Source organism: Esox lucius, chromosome 20 (assembly GCF_011004845.1).
Source record: "Esox lucius isolate fEsoLuc1 chromosome 20, fEsoLuc1.pri, whole genome shotgun sequence".
NCBI classification, from domain to species: domain Eukaryota; kingdom Metazoa; phylum Chordata; class Actinopteri; order Esociformes; family Esocidae; genus Esox; species Esox lucius.
In genome coordinates, this window is record NC_047588.1 from 21,674,201 (window position 1) to 21,697,408 (window position 23,208).

At 40.6% G+C, this 23,208-nt stretch overlaps 1 protein-coding gene across 9 annotated transcripts in view; it reads left to right on the forward strand.

Annotated features, from left to right (window-relative positions):
* Positions 1-23,208, forward strand: part of adgrb1a (adhesion G protein-coupled receptor B1a) — a 180,815-nt gene that overhangs the window by 58,757 nt on the left and 98,850 nt on the right. For all 9 annotated transcript variants that reach the window (XR_002195786.2, XR_002195787.2, XM_034289044.1 and 6 more), the window contains one exon: positions 1,980-2,965. Coding sequence is in view for 7 of the 9 variants with exons in the window: in XM_034289044.1 (XP_034144935.1) it covers positions 2,200-2,965 (766 nt within the window). In the remaining 2 variants the exon portion in view is untranslated. The remainder of the gene's footprint in view (positions 1-1,979; positions 2,966-23,208) is intronic.

A 23,208-nucleotide genomic window follows, 5' to 3' on the forward strand; every position in this document is an offset into this window, starting at 1 on the left:
CCCTTCCAGTGCACATCCAAGTGCCATCTATGGGTTAGTGGACTTGGAACATATCAGTCAGGCATCTCACCCAGCTGAGATAGAATACAGCAACTTCTTTCTCCAGAGAAATATATTGGTTGTGTTGTTTTTTATAATATGGCATTGTATATTCCCTACAGGTTTTAAAGGAATTATTTTGATCAATTATGGTTAAGAGCCTTTAAAAATGCAAATAGCCAAGTTCAAGCATGAACACTGAAAATAAATAAGGTGGTATTTATAAACCACAATCTCCTACAGATGTGTGTATGACTGTTAGATGGATCACACTATTTCTAATCTGTTCCATCTTTAGTTTTGCATATGTCTGTCTATTCTTGTTGAATAGTCAATCATATTATGTTAATAGCCAACTGTACATCTGTCTACTAGTTTCTTAAACACATAATCAAAAACAAGATGGAGGCGTAGTAATAGGTTAATTAGAAAGCAACCATGAAGTACTTCCAATGTGCTTGAATTCTGAACTTTTGAGAGAAAATGTCTTTCACACTGGTTGTGGTAGTTGTTTTAGAACACATTTTTTAAAAATATCTAACAGAACTAAATCCAAATCTGGATTTGGACTAAGGAAATAGGCAGTGGTTACTGAAACAAAACCCAGTCTAGTACTGACCATGGTACTGTGTTGATCTACCAATTTAAGTATACTGTGGTTATGGTGGCCTAGTGTGCATTTACCACACCCACCCACAACACCAGATTTACCAAACCTGTCTTAGGGAATAAAAAGTTGGTCAATATAAAGCATGGTAGCAATTGTTTAAGTGAGTAGAATTTAACATAACGAACATTGAAGCTAACTGAATGCACATTGCGTGGGAAGTGTCACACTGGGTAAAATAATTACAATAACCGGTGGGGAGCACATAGGCAACAAAGTGGTTGAAGCTTTTTTCACAAATATTAAGGCTATAGAAACATTGTCATCATCATCATATCATTCACAGACCATTCTTAATCAATGTACATTTTAAATTCCATATGTTTTAAGTGGGGGAAATGTGAGAGGTGGCCATCATAATATGCTACCTCCTAATATGTTGCATTTTCTTTAAGACAAACGTGACACAAACTTACTGCCACACAATTATGATGATAATGATGCAATGATCCCCATTTGTCTCAGTATTGTCTTTGATCTCTGGGGAGAAGGGAACGATTAGCCAAGGCTTTTAGATTAGCTTGATTTATCAGAGAAAACCTTGAGGTGTCTGGTGTCTGACTCCTCCAGTAATCCTGCTATAATGCCCTATCCTATCTGTCATCATCTGAAATCCATACAGGGCTGGGACAGCCAAAGCAACTGAATCATGATCATGACAAAGTTTTCCAAAGTGATAATTATAGTTTGATTTTTGGACTCCACACCAAAACTGTCTTTCAATAAAAGTGACAAAAATGTATTTTTGACAAAAACGATCTCACTTTTGGGCCTAATGGCTTTTGTGTTAATAATTGAAAACAAAGACAGCTATAGATCACACTAGGTGCAAGATAATGAATGACTGCAGGTGTTCATATTTTTGTCATTAATAGCTGCATAATTGGACAAATTAGTGTGCTCACTGATGAAATATGAAAGGAGACATCTGAAACAAGCCACTGTCTCTCAGGAAGGGACCATTCTGAACTTGAGTAATGAACAACAACAGAGCTAGGCCTATATAATGTCCTCCTTGTTCACTAGTTTGTTTGTATAAGCTGGATATACTGGACATACTGTTCTCTTCCTAAGCCCCTCTGACAGTTTCTCACAATATTGGGCTTTGTCAGTGGGTTTAGAGTACCTCGGTTGTTATGGAGATGAAACTAACCATTTGCTGTTAGTGGCACTATTATGGAAAAATACATTTTTATTTGATTTGGTAGTGCACTTGATGTCAGCAATTTTGCCAGTCAGATCTTCACCATTCTTATCTTCTTTTTCTCTCCAGGTTTCACTGAACTTCTGAGAAAACAGTAACAGTCATGGACCAACTGCTAGATCTCTGAGAGCATCCTTCCTCCTTGTCTTCCTTCTTTCTACACCTCCACCTGAAACACACTGGAGATCCCACCTGGACCATAATATTGACAAGCGTCAACAAGCGTTTTAGAAAAAAATGAAAGGTTCTTACTGAATCTCCTTTCATCTTGCTTATTTATTTAGTAACCATGACGACCACTTTCCTTTCCTACTGCTTACCTGGGTACCTGGTGAGTTCCCAAGTCCCCATGCCATCATCGTTGCTGCTGCTGCTACTGCTACAACTGTACAGTCAATCCCTGGCTGCTCCTTCAGGGCCTGAGTCAGACACCTGCACCACTCTGGTCCAGAGCCGATTCTTCGGCCATTTTCTGTCCTCTTCTACCTTCCCTATGGCACCCTGCTCCTGGACACTGCAGAATCCTGACCCCCGCAGATATACCATCTTCATCAAGGTCACCAAACCTACCTCTATGTCAGACTGTGTTCCCCGGGAGCTCCGCACCTTCCAGTTTGACTCATTCCTGGAGACCACGCGTACCTACTTGGGTATGGAGAGCTTTGATGAGGTGGTCAAGCTTTGTGACTCCTTATCCCCTGTGGCATTTCTAGAAGCTGGAAAGCAGTTCCTACAAATGAGGAAGGGGCCAACCCGGGAGGGTGTGGCAGTCACCAACCCCAGCTCTGGTGAGGATGGAGACTTTAAAACAGAATACCTGGTGGTAGGGAAGCGTAACCCAAGTATGGCAGCGTGTCAGATGCTGTGCCAGTGGCTGGAGGACTGCCTAGCATCCAGCACCTCAAACAGGCCCTGTGGCATCATGCAGACCCCCTGCCAGTGCTGGGAACCACCTCCTCCACAGCTCACTTTGGGGGACGGATGTTACAGGAATGGAGTCTACCTGGAAAACTGCCTTCTAGGTGCCAAAGAGAAAACGGTTGCTGACAACAATGGTGAGTGGAATATTTAAGTTTTTTTAGTTATGGACATTTGTGGAAATGTTTTGGTGCTCGCTTGTCATCTCGTCAGTATAGCATACCACTTGATTGTAATTGGGGGATACACATGGTCCAGGTCAACCTATGAATATGCAGGGAGTGCCTAGCCTGGTACTCTACACTATAGAATACAAAGTAAAAACTCTTCAAAATGAAAGACACTAACAACACTAACATATCAGCCTAGATTACTTGCTTTTTTATTTTTTATTTAATTAACCAGGGAGACACATTGAGGCCTATGTCTCATTTACAAGTGTGCCCTGGGAACATTAATCCAAAAACAAAACAATTAAATACAAAATATATACAATTTACATACAGAATTACATTAGCCATCTCAATCAACTGAGTCCCCATTTTTGTCCAAATGACTCAATGACCTAGATGGGCCATGAAAAATCAAAGAAAGGCAGTGGAAAAGATCTCTGAGAGCCAAAGAGACAGTTTAGGGTTTCAGTTGGTGGGTTCTGAGCTGTATGACCTTGGTAGGTTGGCGCCATGTCTGTGTTTTGGGAGATGGACACTGGATCGGCCTGAGGGAGGCTTGGACTTAGTAAGAGGATCTGGGTGAGGTATGCTTGGAGTTGAGGGGTGGGGATGGTTGCGGTGGTATTATATTACTATCTGAAATGTGAAGACTGCAGCCAGTTGAAAATGCAGTATATGTGATATGAAAAAACTGATAGGCTGCTCCAATAAGGGAAATTATACACTGCTCAAAAACATTAAGGGAACACTTACACATTGGGTCTAGATGAACTAAATGTATTAAATATCAAAATCTTTAATGTACATTTTGCAATTCTTTGAGAACAAAATGACGTAACAATGGTCACTGGAAACCAAAATCACAGTAAACAATTGGAATCACAGGCTGTTCCAATTGTTTCATCAGGGCAACTCATAATGTGACTCAGCAGTGTGCATGGCCCCCACGTGCCTGTATGCACACCCGACAACGTATGGGCATGCTCCTGATGAACATCAGTGAGCTCCTGGACAGTCTGTGGCACTACTTTGCGCCGTTGAATGCACCGATGCATCACTGACCCACCGCAAAACCGGTCATGCTGGACGATGTTGCAGGCAGCATAACGTTCACCACGGTTTCTCCAGACTTTTTCTCATCTGTCACATGTGCTCAGTGTGAACCTGCTCTCATCTGTGAGGAGAACGGGGTGCTAATAGTGGACCTGCCAATTCTGGTGTTTTCTGGCAAATGCCAATTGAGCTGCGCAGTGCTGGGCTAGTGAGCACAGGTCCCACTACAGGACGTTGGGCCCTCATCCCACCCTCATGGAGTCTGTTTCTGACATTTTGGTGAGAAACATGCACACCAGTAGTCTGCTGGAGGTTATTTTGTAGGGCTCTGGCAGTGCTCCTCTTGTTCCTCCTCGCACAAAGGAGTAGATACTGGTCCTGCTGCTGGGTTGATGTCATTCTGCGGGCCCTGTCCAGCTCTCCTCGTGTAATGGCCCTTCTCCTAGTACCTCCTCCATGCTCTTGAGACTTTACTGGGAGACACAGCAAAACGTCTTGCGATGACACCTAAAGATGTTTCATCCTGGAGGAGCTGGACTTTGGGGGTTGTCTTGCTGTTGCCTCTCCAGCAGTTCCGTGCACAGACCTTCTGAGGGGCTTGTGCTGAATCTGAAAAAGTGGGCAGAGTTGTCGGCACACACGGACGGACAACGAATGCCCATCAAAGTTAGTGACATATGTAAAAAAGACGGACAACGCATGCCCGTCAGTGCACGTGACGTACGTTACCAGGGGAAACAGGCACATGCCAACCGGAAAGGGAACTAGGTAGCAAAGGGGCATGTGCTCTACACTGGTTGAGTCTTCTCTCTAGTGCACTTTCATTTGCACCAAAACAAGTGGCACTGATTCACAATCGTTTATGCTTCTTAACTGGACAGATTGATATCCCTGAAGTTTAATTGGCTTGGTGTTATACTGTGATGAATATTGTAATATATCATACAAAATATTATAATATTGGACGGACAGAGTACACAATTTAAGAATGCCAGCACAATTTAGTCAGGGATCATAATCAACAATAATGTGAGTACAGTAGCTAATCTAGTAAGAAAGGTGGCTATATATTTAGCCAGCAAAAAGCATGTAGTCTAGATACTTTCACAATATGATGGGCTACCTTTCTTTTCTTCCCATATTGTTTTTTGATGGCTGTATATGTAGTAGGCTTTACATTCAGATCCCACTGAGCAAAAAGGTATGCAGGTGCCCTTTGGTTTGCTAACTTACAAGAAACTTTACAAACTAAGCACACTCCACTTTGCAAACATTATCCACATAAATTAAATTGGCATTGATCAAATGGGTTCCTTGGTCAGACAGACATGTTTCCTTTAAATTGTCATATGGATTAACATAATGTTGGGACAGAAATGTGCAATAGCATACAGGTTGCAGCAATACACAAGCAGTTTTGATATACGGAAAAGTTTAAGGCTGTGATCAACTTTTCCCTCACTAGATGGCTAGCTGATATTTGTGTGTTGAAGATATGTGCACGTGAGAGAGCCTACTTGTGCTTCAACGATCAGGAGTGGTATGTACGTAAATTAGGAATCCTCTGAAATTAATTTATTTTGTCTTAATTTATTGCTTTTGTAATACTTAAATGTGTGATTTTGCTATTGGCTGTAAACAAATTTAGTTGCATATTGGCCTAGACAGTTTTGTCTGTGTACAGTTCAAGACAGACACTTTTAAAAAAAAAAAGTTATTGTGTACAATATCTGTTTTAGTCCAGATGCTCGACTACTTGCCAACTCTGAATTGTTATCGAAATTCCCAAACAAAAAAAAACCCATCAAAACAATAAGATCTGTTTCAGTTACATTACCAGCAAGTTTTTATCATTTCTAAACTCCTAATTTATAAGACTGTTCATGCTTTGGGACAACAGGGATATTTTGCTAGCTTGTTTAGTTTGCATTTATCCATAAAGTTGAACAATTCTCAAGTATTCTCACTGTTTTAACTGAGGAACTGAATCAACATCATTGCTAAGAAAATCAAAAAAGGACTGCAGTTGTTCATCATTGTTATTATGATATTTAAAAAATGTTGTCACTTATTTGACAAGTCAAATAGTGTTTTTAAAGTCTTAATTTAGAGATGCAATAACCCAAACAACATTCCATAATCAGCTTTCATGTTGAATCAATGAATACACATCAGTGATTCCGTTGCTTTCATTTTACCATGGCAAAATCTTTCACGCCACGTCAAGAAAAATAAATCAATAATCAAAACGTTTTGTTCAACAAATGACAAATTATTTGTCAGGGTACAACATCTTACCAAATTACTTTAACCTAAATAACCGTATTAATTAGGAGAAAATGAGAAGGACATCTAGCTACCTAGACTATTTTTCCAAGAGGAAGAAAATCATGTGACTACCCAAGTTAATTAACCCATCTCTGATAAAATGGCATAGACTTCGGTAACTAGACATGACAAGTGTCATAGATACACTGAAGGCAGAGTTGTGGATTTGCTAGCAGAGTGCAGTTGTACTTTATTTCAGCACAAACAAGGACAAAATGGAAGAGAACTTGGTTGGAGGGCAGGCAGTGGTCACACACAGATATCCAAAATACACAGGCTGAAGAACATAAGAGCTAGGCAGGTATTGATGTCAAGTCAGACAGAAGGATGTCTTTAACAGAGTCCAGGCAACGGTACAAGAGGGCAATTCTGAATTCACAAAATTCACCGATAGAAGAACCTGATTAAACACAGGTAGGCTGAGAAGAATAGAAAGATTTGCTAGGAAGTCTTAGTATGTCACTGAAAGCAAGTAATACCTCTCAAAGATTGGTAAACTGAGGGAGAACTAAATTGTGAGAGGTAATGGGTTATGGGTGACTAGTATTCGGGTGATTGGGATCTGGGGCGTGAGTGACATTTAGGAGAGGGGTGTTGTGTGTGTGGGTGTGTGTGTGTGTGTGTGTGTGTGTGAGAGAGTGAGAGAGAGAGATCTGGGGTGTGAGTAAAGTTCAGGAGAGGGAGGTTTTGTGTGTGTAAGTGAAGGATGTGCAGGAGTAGGAGATAGTGTCTGCCTGGACCTCACATCAAGGAAAAAAAAATATCACAGGAACACCAGAAAAAAAGACCCAAATGACACAATTTTCTTGCCATAAAGAGGACCGGTATCATCCTCATAACGACAAAGCATGCCCAGGCCTTTACAGTTTGCATGTGAACCCGAATAATTAAATTTGAGAACATGTTGAGAATAAATAGCTAGCTACGCTGTGTTACATGTCTCTTTTAATAAAACTGAGCTGAGAAAGAAAAAAACATGTTAGTCTATTCTGTTTAAATTGTTGCCTTTGTGTACAACAAATTAAAAAATGTAATACATGTTGGAACTTTGTGAGCTGAACTTGAGAAGGAAAAGCCACAGTGGCGAGTGGTGGTGAGCTATTAGTTAATCAACATTGTAGAATCCTCTGGTTTCCATTGTAGAATCCTTCTCTACAACACTTCCCCTCCCCAACTATGATGATACATTCTTTATCCCAGAGGTAGGCTAAGGCTTCCGTTTGCCATTAGGTTGGAATTTTGTTCTCCCAATTAGTCTTTTCTCCTCCATCCATCCTTCGTTCTTCTGCTTTCTCCATCACTTTGTCTCATCAGCCTTCTGTTCTCTTTCTCAGAGCACCCAATTCTCTTATCCTTCACATCTCTTCCCTCCTTCAATCCATCAATCATCCTAACTCTCTCCCTTCTCTATCTCTAACGCTTGGTCCCTTCTCTATCTATAACTATCACCCTCTGGTCAAGCCTCTACCACCCCATCAATTCTACTTTTCCTCCCTCCCCCATACCTAGGCCTATAGGCTGATTCCAGGCTGAGAGAGGAGACTCAGTCTATAAGCCAGCCAAGCAGAGCTTATGTTGTGGGTAGTATCACATTGCGTCTTCTCTCCTATCTCCTCTCACTGCAGCTAATGTTCCCTGTCGCCATGGCTTTTTCTTCTCCTCTCCTCCCTGTCCTCTTCTTTTCTCTCTTCCCTTCTTTGCGCCACACTAGGCTAGTTATCCTTCTTATGTAATACAGCTTACGGTTTCAAACAGCAGGGTGTGGGCTGTGCTGTTGGTGCCTGGAGGTGCATAAAACACAGACTTGGCTGGGCATAATAGAAAGAGGTGTATTTTTCACATTATAATTATCTTCTCTTTCTCACACAAACACCCACTCTCTCTATGTGTTTTTCTCAAACACTCTCTTGGTCTGTGTCAAAATAGTTAACTTAAATGATATTTCTACACCTATCCTAGTGAGTGACAGAGCAACCCCATCTGAGGTTGAGGGAGACAGTGGATGGATGTCTAAATTGATAGACATAATGATGGATGGAGATGGACAAGTTGTTTGATGATTAATATAAAAAACATTATGTGGGAATGGGCTGTGAGCAATACAGGCTTGTTGTACTATGGACAAGAGGAGCTATAAGTGGTGAAGAGAGGGCGAAGAGAGGAGTAGGAATGTGAAATGACTGTTGAGGAACGGGTAGTAAGTGGTTGAGACGGAGGTCCTCCTGGCCCTGTCTGTCTTTGAAACCAATTAGTGGTTCTGTGTCGATCTCACCTTATGTCTTCTCTCCACTGACCCCCCCCCCCCCAACACTAATCCCAATGTTTTTCTTTCTAAAGAGGATAGACATTACTTTTTCTCCTGGCAACACCTCTATCCCATCCGATCCCCGTTTCTGATGGAGGGTAGTGGGGTACATAAGTCAAGCCTAACCGTTTGCCCTGGACAAGGTTATCCAGTTGGAGGGTGGGCAGGCAGTGGTATGAAAGGAATGGAAAGCTGCTTTAATTTCAGTGTGGGTGTGTGGGTGCGTGTGTGTGTGTGTGCGTGTTTGACAACAGAGAACAGGACACATTTTTCGCTCTACAGACGACAGCAGGGGAGGCATTGACAAATTAAAAGGGGGATTTGAGAGACAAGAAGAGAAAAAAGAGGAGGGAAAATGGGAGTGGGGACGAGTTCAAGGGGACTGCTAAGAGGGAGGAGTGTGGAAGTACGATGGGGTAAGGAGGAGTGCGGAAGGACGATGGGTTAAGGAAGGTGGAGTGGAGACTAGTCTCATGCATTAACACCTCATCTTACACGCACACACTTTCTCTCTTTCCTTCTCTCTCTCTTACACCTTCTCTCTATCTTAATCTCTCATTGGGCAGATATTAAGCAATAAGCTTTAGAAGAAGGTGAGAGCTAAAGTGTGTGTTTCTGTAGAGAAGGTTAGACTCGGACAAGAACAGCTACAGTAGACTGGTGTCACTGGCTGTCGCCACTCTACAAAACAGTGTGTTTAAGAATTTTTTTTTTTTTACTACACTTTTTAAAATAATTTAGGGAACACTGAAATCACACATCTGGTCTCGATGAACAAAATATATTAAAAATCGAAATCTTTACAGAACATTGTGTAATTCCTTGACATAAAATGACATAACAATGGTCAATGGAAACCAAAATCATCAACAAATTAAGGTCTGGATTCAGACTCACATCGAAAATCAAAGTAAACAACTGAAATTACAGGCTGGACCAACAGGGGAATTTCATCACGACAACTCATAATGTGACTCAGCAGTATGTATGGCCGCCACATGCCTGTATGCATTCACGAAAACATTTGGGCATACTTCTGATAGAGTCCTGGGGGATCTCCCAGTCCTGAATCAAGGCATCAGTAAGCTCCTGGACAGTCTGTGACGGTACTTGATGGTGTCAGATGCGCTGAAACATAACGTTCCAAAGGTTCTCAATAGGATTCAGGTGTGGGGAATGTGAGGGCCAGTCAATGGCATCAATGTCTTCATTATCCAGGAACTGCTTACACACTCTGGCCACCTCAGGACGGGCATTGTCCTGTACCAGGAAGAACCCAGGGCCCACTGCACCAGAATAAGGTCTGACGATGGGTCTGAAGATTTCATCCTAGTACCTAAAAGCAGTCAATGTACCATTGGCTAGCATGTGCTGGGCTGTGAGCAGGACGTCGGGCCCTCATGCCACCCACACGCTGGAGGTCATTTTGCAAAATTCTGGCAGTGTTCCTCCTGTTCCTTTTTGCTCAAAGGAGCAGATACCGGTCCTCCTGAACTGGGAAACACAGCAAACCTTCTTGTGACGGCACGTATGGATGTGCCATTCTGGAGGAGCCTATGCAACCTAAATGGGCTACAGGTACTGCCTCATGCTACCAGTAGTGACAAGGACACTAGCAAAATGCTAAAGTAGAGAAGAATCAGTCAGGAAGGATAATGAAAGAGCAATTGTCTGTGGCAACCACCTGCAAAACCATTCCCTTTCTGGGGGTGGTCATGCTGTTGCTACTCCAGTGCACCTGTTGTCACTTTCATTTGCACCAAAAAAGGTGAGATACTCTAATGTATTTGTCCACTTGCTCAGTTGTGTATTGGGGCCTCCCACTACTCATTCTGTTCTGATTAGAGACAGTTTGTGCTGTTTTGTGAAGGGAGTAGTACACAGGGATTTTCAAGATCTGAATTTTCTTGGCAGTTTCTTGCATGGAATAGCCTTAATTTCTCAGAACATGAATAAATGCAGTCCTTTGTTTCTGGCCATTTTGAGCCTGAAATCGAACCCATGATTGCTGATTCTCTAGATACTCAAGTAGTCTAAAGAACGCCAGTTTTATTGCTTCTTTAATCAGCACAACAGTTTTCAGCTGTGCTAACATAATTGCAAAAGGGTTTTCTAATGATCAATTAGCCTTTAAAATGATAAACTTTGATTAAGAAACACAACATGCCGTTGGAACTCAGGACTGGTGGTTGCTGATAATGGGCCTATGTAGATATTCTATTTAAAATCAGGCATTTCCAGCCACAATTGTCATTTGCAACATTAAAAGTCTACACTGTAATTCCGATCAATTTGATGTTATTTTAATGCGATAAAAATGTGCTTTGTTTTCAAAAACAAGGACATTTCAAAGTGACTCCAAACTTTTGAACGGAAGTTTATCCGTATAAATAAAAACATGAAGAGAACTAAGGTCACAGGAAAACAGAGTTGAGCACAGCTTAAAGGGATAGCTAATTCAAAAGTCATATTTTCTTGAGGATTACTTATCAAAAGATATTCCAGAAGGCCCATAGAGTCATTTTTTCAAACATCCATTATTCAGGTCTATTCCAGTCTATAATTAGCGTTATTAGCATTGTCCAAATTCATGAATGGAAATGTTTTGAACCACTATCGCAAAGCTGCATTGCAATCGGACAAAACACTTCAAACTACATTCAATAAAGTGTTGCGGAACCATACATTTTCTTTTAACTGTACACTGACAAAACAGTCTGCAGAATTGGCTAAATTCAAACTGGAACTAGCAAACTTTTTCCTATAACCACCATACACAGCTTCTGTCTTAGCTTTGATGTCATCGAGATGAGCGCAAACTTACAATAACCTGGTTGCATAAGTATGCACACCCTTAAACTAATACTTTGTTGAAGCTCCTTTGATTTTATTACTGCACTCAGTCTTTTTGGGTAGGCGTTTATTAGCATGGCACATCTTGATGTGGCAATATTTGCCCACTCTTTTTTGCAAAAGCGCTCCAATGTAGACCACCAGTTTGGTTAAATTACATTAATGTACCCCGCAACCATACATTAAAGATGAACAATGTCTCATTTCAAAGCACAACTCGTACTATTGTGCCAAACTAAAACTAAAGAGCAGAAAATGGCAAACGTTTTAGATAAACTTCTGTCGTCATTGGTCTAATGTGTTGTCTTAGGTCTGTATCACTGTTATGCCCTTGTTCCACAAAAGTTCAGCTTTGCAAATCTTTGTGTGAAGTCTTCACTGCAAATTGCGAAAACATTTTGTGTTATCATTATAGGTACAGCTTCCACAATTATTTTGAACGTTACTTGTAATTTCTTTGCAGCTGCCCCAAATAGACACAACTAATCTATATTTCAATTACTTGTCAACTGGTTTTCATTACCATTGTTATCAATGTTGTCGATTAGTGGTTGCAGCACTAAAACAAAATGTGGAGAAAGTGAAGAGGTATGAATACTTTCCAAAGACAATGTAAATGAAACAGGCCACAGACATTGATGCATTCAGTTACTGCTCAATTTAATATTGGAATGGAGCATGATAAGATCTTCAATGCCAGGCAAGCCAGATCAGTTATATCGACACAATCACCCTGTTGGCCTTTTTTATGCACAACAGTGTTTATGGTTTACTGAGAATGGTGCAACAAAATTGTTTTTGTCTGCAGCATTTGAAGGCAAAGCAGTTTGTTGACTGGAGAGGTCAAAGGAGAATATCAAAATTACACCAGCTTACACACGTGCCACAAACCAGCAAATAATGTGCAGTACAAAATTGGTGTGCAAGACGACATCTCTAACAGCGCAACTCGTTGGCCTTTATCATAGATTGGCTATTGCAACAGACAACCACAACAGGATGCACTCCTATAAGCTGAAAACATGAAAATGACGCCACACAATCTCTAATACACACGTGCAGGTTTGCACACACAGACTCCAGAGCCCCGACTGTCTAGCCCACAACTTTGGCAGAGAAAGATAGGATCACCCACCCCCCTAAACACCCCCCCATTCTCCTAATCCACCTCCTCCTTCTCTTTTTTCCATCCCTCTCTTCCTCTGACTCAGAATGCATCCTACACTCTGGGGGAAAGTGAATAGGTTTAGATGACGGTGTTATAGAGTGTGGATGGAAAGTACCACAGGTGTATATATGTGTGCGCTGGTGTACCTGTGTCTTTGTGCATGATCTTACACGTCTATGTGTGTATATCACGCTAAGCAACTTAAACATTTGTGTATATTAACATTTCTAATGCAGGAATCATCACTGAAACAATACCAAAGCATCTACCCCCCCCCCCCCCCCCTTCTGTAAAACTATGAGAAATGGTGCAGGAGAATAAAGCTACTTGAAAATGAATAGACAGAGCTATTGATGCAACCACGTTTCAAGGCATTAGTATGATTGTTTACAGACATTAACAAGTAAAACAAGCTGATATTTTGGTTTTGGCTTCAGGAGAACAATTAAACTAAGGCATTTTTAAGTAATATTTCTTATGAATAAATCAATGCTTATCATTAATATTGCCCCTTTAAGTCATTCTTGTTAATTAATTTTCAATATCAGGACATGTTTTATGTTTCGTGTGTGCCCTTTGGAAGACCTGCTGCTGCTTTCTAACAGCTAATGGGGATCCTAATGAAATCTTAAAACCTAAAGGGAGGGGGTCTAGCAGTAGCTGGCCTTGTTTTTTTTTTACTGTAGACATTAACTCTTTTGAAACGTGTAAATGAAGCGATCTAATGTAAGGTCCTTGGTCGGCAACTGCATAATTGTAAGATGGAGAATTATAGTGACACTTTCATTAGAAAAGGTACCTGGTGAGTTGCGGAACAGTTTAGAAAGACCTAAGAGGACCAGGAGGACAGGACGAGAAGTGAGTGAGTTTCAGTTGTGGGGGTGGTCTGAAATGCATTAAAGCCCTCTCATTTATCACCCACATGCATGCATACACACATTTTCCTCTCAGCACACATAGGCTCAAACGCACACGCACAAATATGCAAACTAACCACAGCCTTGGAGGGGGGGTTATAGAGGGGGTGGTGAAATGGGAGGATATAGTCACGGAGGCCCTAGATGTAACCATAGAAACACTTTAGCTTTACACAGGCTGGTTTCAAAGTAAACAACCTGTAAACAACCTCCAGCTAGACTTAAACTGTTTATCTTTTATTGAGTTAGGGCCTTGTATTCTACTGCTTCTTGCACTTTCAGCCTTAATTGTCTCAGACATGACAAAGTAGATAATAAACACCTTCTGATTGCATTTTCAAGTTGAGAGTGTGTTCATTTCTATGGAAAAAAAAGGAATTAATTTTGTACAGACAAGTATGTTGGCGATTGTGTATGAGTGTGTATGTACACTGATGAGCCAAAACATTATGACAACTTACAGGTGAAGCAAATGAAATGTATAATCTCCTAACAAGGACACATGTCTAGGTCTGGGTAGATTAGATGGTAAGCGAACAAATTGATCCCGAGGAGAGACAAACCACAAATCGGCGACTGGGTGGGCGCGAGGGCAAGGATGGCTATCCTGTCTGGTCCAAACCGACAGAAGGTCCACTGTGGAAAATAACAGAACAATTTAATGATGGTTACAGGAGGAATGTGTCACAACACACAATGCATTGCACCCTGCTGTGTATGGGGCTGCAGACTGGTCAGAGTGCCCATGATGTCCACCGCCTACAACAGGCACGCAAGCATTTCATTTATTATTTCAACTGCTGATTCACACTATACGTATCATTTTACAGATTAGAAGAAAAGACAAATGATAATCAGAATTATAGACCTCTTTGAGGTAGTAACTGTTGCAACTGCAGACAAATAGTTATTGTAACCATCGTTAAACTTGCTGGCCCTTCCGACTCTCAATTTGATCCACTCTTCAGCATTACATTTTTAAAATGATTTCTGTGGTTTTCAGATAGACCATAGGTTTTGAATGTGATTTAGAATTGGCATTTGTGTTCCCATATTTTCACACACAACCAATTGCTAGCGCTTATCAGAGCAGGTGTTTCTGCTTATAGATGGATGTGGGTCCCTGTCTGTCTGTTAAGCTGCTAGAAAAAGTAGATCCCTACCAGTCAAAGGCTCTTTTGAGCTTTTTCTTATCGCTCCCTCTGAAGTGAAGCATCCATCTTCTGAATTGAAATGTCTGCCTGGCTGACCTGCACCTCTAAGCAGACAGCCCCCTCCCCCTGATAGATATTTATAGACAATAGGTCTGTTCATGAGCACAAACAGTGGGTAGGTATAGGCTCGAACTGGGCTCACAGGTATTATAGGAGTTTAAGAAGATGCTCACAAATACAGTGGGGAGAACAAGTATTTGATACACTGCCGATTTTGCAGTTTTTCCTACTTACAAAGCATGTAGAGGTCTGTAATGTTTTATCATAGGTACACTTCAACTGTGAGAGACGGAATCTAAAACAAAAATCCAGAAAATCACATTTTATGATATATTTATAATTAATTAGCATTTTATTGCATGACATAAGTATTTGATCACCTACAAACCAGTAAGAATTCTGGCTGTCACAGACCTGTATGTTTGTCTTCAAGAAGCCCTCCTGTTCTCCACGCATTACCTGTATTAACTGCACCTGTTTGAACTTGTTACCTGTATAAAAGATACCTGTCCACACAATCAAACAGACTCCAACCTCTCCACAATGGCCTGCAAAGGCTGGGATGGGCTACAGGACAATAGGCAAGCAGCTTGGTGAGAAGGCAACAACTGCTGGCACAATGATTAGAAAATAGAAGAAGTTCAAGATGATGGTCAATCTCCCTCGGTCTGGGGCTCCATGCAAGATCTCACCTCGTGGGGCATCAATGATCATGAGGAAGGTGAGGGATCAGCCCAGAACTACACGGCAGGACCTGGTCAATGACCTGAAGAGAGCTGGAACCACAGTCTCAAAGAAAACCATTAGTAACACACTACGCCGTCATGGATTAAAATCCTGCAGCGCACACAAGGGATGCTCAAGCCAGCACATATCCAGGCCTGTCTGAAGTTTCCCAATGACCATCTGGATGATCCAGAGGAGGAATGGAGAAGGTCATGTGGTCTGGTCAGACAAAAATAGATATTTTTGGTCTAAACTCCACTCGTCGTGTTTGGAGGAAGAAGAAAGATTAGTACAACCCCAAGAACACCATCCCAACTGTGAAGCATGGAGGTGGAAACATCATTCTTTGGGGATGCTTTTCTGCAAAGGGGACAGGATTACTGCACTGTATTGAGGGGAGGATGGATGGGGCCATGTATCACAAGATCTTGGTCAACAACCTCCTTCCCTCAGTAAGAGCATTGAAGATGGGTCGAGGCTGGGTCTTCCAGCATGGCAACAACCCAAAACACACAGCCAGGGCAACTAAGGAGTGGCTCCGTAAGAAGCATCTCAAGGTCCTGGAGTGGCCTAGCCAGTCTCCAGACCTGAACCCAATAGAAAATCTTTGGAGGGAGCTGAAAGTCCGTATTGCCCAGCGACAGCCCTGAGACCTGAAGGATCTGGAGAAGATCTGTATGGAGGATTGGGACAAAATCCCTGCTGCAGTGTGTGCAAAACTGGTCAAGAACTACAGAAAACGTATGATCTCTGTAATTGCAAACAAAGGTTTCTGTACCAAATATTAAGTTCTGCTTTTCAGATGTATCAAATACTTATGTCATGCATATTAATTACGTAAAAATCATACAATGTGATTTTCTGAATTTTTGTTTTAGATTCCGTCACTCACAGTTGAAGAGTACATATGATAAAAATTACAGACTTTTACATGCTTTGTAAGTGGGAAAACCTGCAAAATTGGCAGTTTATCAAACACTTGATCTCTCCAGTTTACCAAAAAGGTGTGGTTATGTATTAGGTTGATAGCTTAAGGGATGTTGTCGTTCTGTTTGGTTGATGACTTTAGGATGTTCTGTCGTATTGTGGTAGGTAGTGACTATAAGACCGTAAGGCAATGATCATTGCAACAAACATTTTCAATTTCAGGTACTATAAATCTGCTGATATAAAGGCTGAAACCATGGCATACTGTGTAGGCATTGAAGTGATTTGCATGATCACACATTCCATAGTCCTGGTTAGTATTTTCTATTGTAATTTTTTCTAATTATACAACAGTAATCTACACTTTTAAATAGATTTATTTTAATTAGTATATTTTGTTCACATATTAGGTTTGTAGCACAACTACACACAGTAGAGCACGCATTTTTTTTCACAAAGGAGAAATTATACCTGTGGTTTCAAAACATTATGTATCATTGGCTATATAATGATTAAACATTTTTATATTTTAAAAACTGTTACAAGGACTTAATAAGGGAGAACAACAGCAAATATCCACAATGTGTCTTAAATTCATAAATCACTTGATGTAATTGTTGGACTTTATCTGTCTGTAAACACATAGCTCTCTCACTCAGGAAGAGCAGGGTCAGGCTGCCTCAAGAGTAGTGTCAGAGGGTTATATTGCTCTCACCCCACTAAAACAATTTGATATTACTTTGAGAAATGACGATTATGTATTTGAAAAACTAAGCATACAGTATCTCACAATACTGTATGAGTACACCCCTCACATTTTTACAAATATTTGATTATATCTTTTCATGTGACAACACTGAAGAAATGAAACTTTGCTACAATGTAATGTAGTGAGTGTAAAGCTTGTATAACAGTGTAAACTTGCTGTCCCCTCAAAATAACAACACACAGCCATTAATGTCTAATCCACTGGCAAAAAAAAGTGAGTACACCCCTAGGTGAAAATGTCCAAATTGGGCCCAAAGTGTCAATATTTTGTGTGGTCACCATTATTTTCCAGCACTGCCTTAACACTCTTGGGCATGAAGTTCACCAGAGCTTCACAGGTTGCCACTGGAGTCGTCTTCCACTCCTCCATGACGACATCACAGAGCTGATGAATGTTCTTTCGTTTGAGGATGCCCCATAGATGCTCAATGGGGTTTAGATCTGGGGTATACACTTAGCTTCTTTAGCAAGGCAGTGGTCTTCTTGGAGGTGTGTTTGGGGTCGTTATCATGTTGGAATACTGCCCTGCGGCACCGTCTCCGAAGGGAGGGGATCATGCTCTGCTTCATGGCATTCATGGTTACCTCAATGAACTGTAGCTCCCCAGTGTCGGCAGGACTCATGACCCAGACCATGACACCCCCACCAACATGTTTGACTGTAGGCAAGACACAATTGACTTTGTACTCCTCACCTGCCGCCACACACGCTTGACACAATCTGAACCAAATACGTTTTTTTATGTTCTCATCAGACCACAGGACATGGTTCCAGTAATCCATGTCCTTGGTCTGCTTGTCTTCAGCAAACTGTTTGCAGGCTTTCTTGTGCATCATCTTTAGAAGAGGCTTCCTTCTGGGACGACAGCCATGAAGACTAATTTGATGCAGTGTGCGGCGTATGACTCCCCACCCCTTCAACCTCAGCAGCAATGCTGGCAGCACTCATACATCTATTTCCCAAAGACAACCTCTGGATATGACGCTGAGCACGTGCATTTAAAACTTCTTTGTTCGACCATGGCGAAGCCTATTCTGAGTGGATCCTGTCCTGTTAAACCGCTGTATGGTCTTGGCCACCGTGCTGCAGCTCAGTTTCAGGGTCTTGGCAGTCTTCTTATCTTTATGTAGAGCAACAATTCTTTTTTTCAGATCCTCAGAGAGTTCTTTGCCATGAGGTTCCATGTTGAACTTCCAGTGACCAGTATGAGGGTGTGAGAGCGATAACACCAAATTTAACACACCTGCCCCCCATTCACACCTGAGACCACTAACGAGTCACATGACACCGGGGAGGGAAAAAGGCTAATTGGGCACAATTTTGACATTTTCACTTAGGGGTGTACTCACTTTTGTTGCCAGCGGTTTGGACATTGATTGCTGTGCGTTAAGATATATTGAGGGGACAGTAAATTTACACAGTTATACAAGCTGGACATTCACTACTTTACATTATAGCAAAGTGTCATTTCTTCAGTGTTGTCACATGAAAAGATATAATCAAATATTTGCAAAAATGTGAGAAGTGTAATCACTTATGTGAGATACTGTACATGTGCATGTGCTCCCATCTGTCATCTTTAGAGGAGATGTTAAAAAAGATTAACTTGAAAACCCACGACTGACATTTATTAGATAAAATCTATATTGCATGCACCACAATCGATTGGGGTTCCCCAATTTAATGTTTCTGCTGTGACCGAACATTATTCTTTCACATAGATACAGTGGGTATAGAAAGTCACCACCCCTATTCCAAATGTTCACATTTTGCTGACTTACAGCCTGAAATGAAAACACACAAAATCAGACTTTTTTTAGCTTTATTTGTCTATGTGCTTTGGGTCATTGTCATGTTGAAATGTGAGCCATCTTTCCATTTTCTACTTCCTGGCAAAGGGATGCAGGTTGTCTTCAAGAATCTGTTTATATTTTACCCTGTCCATTTTCCCTTCTAGCCTAATAAGTGCTCTAGTCCCTGAAGAAAAAGACCCCCACAATAGGATACTGCCACCGTCGTGCTTTACTGTTGTGCTTTTCCTTCCGGACTGTCATGCTTTTCCTTCCTTCCTTCCTGACCAAGGCATCTTTTGTGACATGGCCTCAGAATCTACAATGTGTTTTTTGACAAAGCTCAAACAAGACCTGATGTAGCATTTTTTGAGGACAGTTTTTTTTCTTCTTCACCCTGCCACAGAGGCCAGATTTGTGGAGCGCTTGTGATATTGTGGTAACATGCACACATTGACCAGTCTTTGCCAAATAAGGTCTGAAGCTTGTGATTTGGAAGGTGGTTGTTTACACCTTGGCAATAATGCAATTTTAATTCTTAAGGGTAGGGGGGTTCACTTGTCCAAATAAGCTATATTTCCGTTTTTATATAAAAAAATATATACACTTGGATATTGTGGGTTATGGTATGTAAATAGAGCCAGAAAAAAGTCTGATTGGGCAAACCTGGTGGTTTAACTGGTTAATAGAGATTAGACAGTGTTGGAGAAAGTTATTTGTCACTGACCACAAACTTTTATGCTAGCCTTTTCAGATACTTTTTTCATTTACTTAGCATTTACTTAGTTGAGATTTCAGAAATCCTGCTCATCACTCTCTAAGCACTTGTTGGGCTCTGCACACTGTGACAACCAACCCCCAAATCAGAGTGACGTCCAGCCCAATCTGAACTCTTGAGCAAAATGTTACACTTGGTTTGGATCTAGCATTTGAATTTACTGAAACCATAATTATTCCCTTCTATTATACCATTCCTTCCAACAAAAGGTACTAAATGGGAATACACTAAACCTAACAATGAACAGAAGAAAATGAATACAAAAGTAAACATATACTATGACCCATCAATATTAGAATGTTTTCCCTCACCTCAAGATTGTTAGCTCCCTCTACAAACTGAAAATATTAATGACCTCACAGAGAGGTCACACATTTGATAAGAAATGAGCTCTGTGATGACCACCTTGTGTGACAACAAACCTTAGTCTCCCCTACTTTTCCTTTCAAAGTACAAGCTATTGGCATGTCAGCAGCAACTACACGGTTTCCTTAATAAAGAGGTTGCGTATCTCTCTGAGCTGGTTACACTTAAGCTCATCCCTTATCATCCACTCAGTTTTAAACCTGGGATCCAGGAAAGCAGCTCAGAAAATATGTTTATTGTTATAGTTCCCCCCCATATCGAGTTTAGACGTTTTCTGATAATGTTTCGGAAAAAGCATGTCTATTCGCTCAGATATGGGAGTCAACCGATGCACTTTGTTAAAGGTTAGTTTTGCATCATCAGATGTAGACATCAGATTTTCCTTATCAAACATTCATCACTGACTCAATTATGCATTAATGGGTTTTCCATCTTGTCTTGGAGGCTGTAGGACGCACTTCTAATCTGTCACTTTACTCAATGGCCAATGTACTTTATCTTACACCTTTCACAAGTTTCCCCACTTTCTGGATCAATCCACTAACCCCATTATGCATGTTAATTGCATCCTTTATTGCGACCTAAAGCATGTTAATTGGGCATCATAAATGGAGATTTGATGTATTTGTACTAACGTCATGCCCATGTTGTTTGCTACATGGTATTTAGAACTCTGAATGCTTCATGTCCGATGCCTCATCTTCTTCTTCTTCACAACAAGTCTCCTTGAATGTCTTGATGGCTTGACCATGTTACTCGCACTGTCTGTCACTAGTATTATCACGTGTCGCTAGACGTTCAAGTCCCTCGGCAAACTGATAAATCTGCTCTGTGGCATCCTTGTATGTGATCACAGCACAAACACATGTTGTTTACTTGTGGACACTACATCACTGCACTCCCTTTCATTCTCTTGGTGCTTCTCATTTCTGTATGTAACCTTGATTTTGCACCGTTTTTTTTTTTAAATCAGTTTCTATATAAAAATATTTAGCTATGTATCTAGCTGAGCATCAGTAAGTATCCTACTGATGCATGATGGGCCAAGCTTTGTCTGACCATGGTACTGACTGGAACTGGAGTGTTTACTGAGTGAGAGCCCTCTGGCCTGCTCCAATTTCGCTCCATACTCCAGTCAAATTAGGCTTGCTCCTCTCCTCTTACATACTCTGCCTCACACTATTACAAAATTGACAATTTAGCAATAATAAGTTCAATATATTTTCTTAAACATACTCTGTACTGTATGCTTGTGGTCATTGAAATGTTTGAGAGGCCATTTTGAGACCTTAAGGAGAAACAGGTATTGCTTATAATGGCATGTACATCTTCTGTGAGGAATTACACTGGGTACTGAAAACCTGTAAGGTTTTAATAAGTATATATAGTCCACACTTAATGAGGCCACACAGAAATACTTTTAGTAGTAAATAGTTAGTAAGGATTGGTGTTATGAATCATTCTACAACAGGTTAGTCAAATAAAGAATTATGATTGGTTGAAATGCATTCTGAGCAGTGGTAAAAAAAACGCTAAAATGTTTCCCACAGATAATACAATGATAGAGGTGTGTGATGGTGTAGGTACCACAGGTAATACGAAGGTGTAGGTTTGTGATGGTGTAGGTACCACAGGTAATACGATGGTGTAGGTGTGTGATGGTGTAGGTACTAGCCTGTCCTTAATGTTTGCACCTGTGTCTTGTTTGTCCTCGTTAGCGCCCTATTCAGTTTGCCCTTTTCTGTTAGTCCTTCGTCTGTCATTGTGTTTGATGCTTGATTTATGTTCATCTTTGCCACTGTCCGGTGGGTGTCCAGGGTTTTGGATGGCGGAGCAACAGTTTTCTAACCGTAGTTGCATGAATTATACAATATGTAGGGAATTACTTTACTTTGTCGAAGATTAATTTAATGTACTCTGTTAACTGTGAAGCTAACAGAATGAACACCATACATTTTATTATTTGTAACTACGTGGAGTACTGTGGAAGTATTTCTTTATATTAGCATACACATGAGTCAAGGAGCTGTTGCCAGCAAGCTACCACCAAAGCCAAAGGCACCGTCAGCTCTTATAAGTGGAATTCACTATTTGATGGAAGACTGATACCCTCTATAAGAAATGTGCTAAAGGCCATGGTACAAGTCTTGACTGGAAAAATCTCAACATTTATGAATAACTTAAAATAAATACAACTACAATATACATTAACCTCTTCAATTAAATACATTTATATTACCATCTATAAGATTATATAGAATGTTTGAATTCTTATTGAAAAGGATTTATAAATTTTTCTTTTTATAATAATAATTAAAAACAATCCCATAGACCTCCTGCAATTATGTCAACTGACATGTCATTCAACACAATGCTGCTCACCTCTTTCAGTTGGGACTAGGGCCGGTTCAGGTGTATGGGGATGGTCAGACAGGGCTGCTGAGCCTGAAACTGCACCTGTTGGGCCAGGCACCAGGCAAGGGACAACTGATTTAGGATCAATAGCTTGCTAAAAGTTTGCCGGCATTGATTAAATGTCGGCAAAAAGAGGAACGAAATTTAAACACAGAATTTTCTGTGAAGATATCAAGTAACTAATATTAGGGGTGCAAAAGTAACCTATTTCACTGTGGACTAAGATAACAGGTTAATTTCCACCACTCACGGACTACACCCACTTTCCTTTGTGAAAAAGTGGTTAACATACTGTCGCTTTTTCTTTTCTCTTTTCTTTCTTTTCGTTTTAGGAAACATGATTTGATGCTCCACCAGTACTCCTCACACACAGTTCACTGCATACACATAAATGCTCATCTAAATATATCCTACTTTCCCGAAATACAACTATGTTTCGATTACAAAATTGCTATTTTTAATATAATGCAGGCATTTATGTATTTAATAAATATATTAACTCAATATATTTAAATAGTTTTATTGAAATATTTGAATTCATAATTTTGGCATCCAAATTTGTTACAGTGACCTTTTGATTACTGACCCAAAACTCTAAA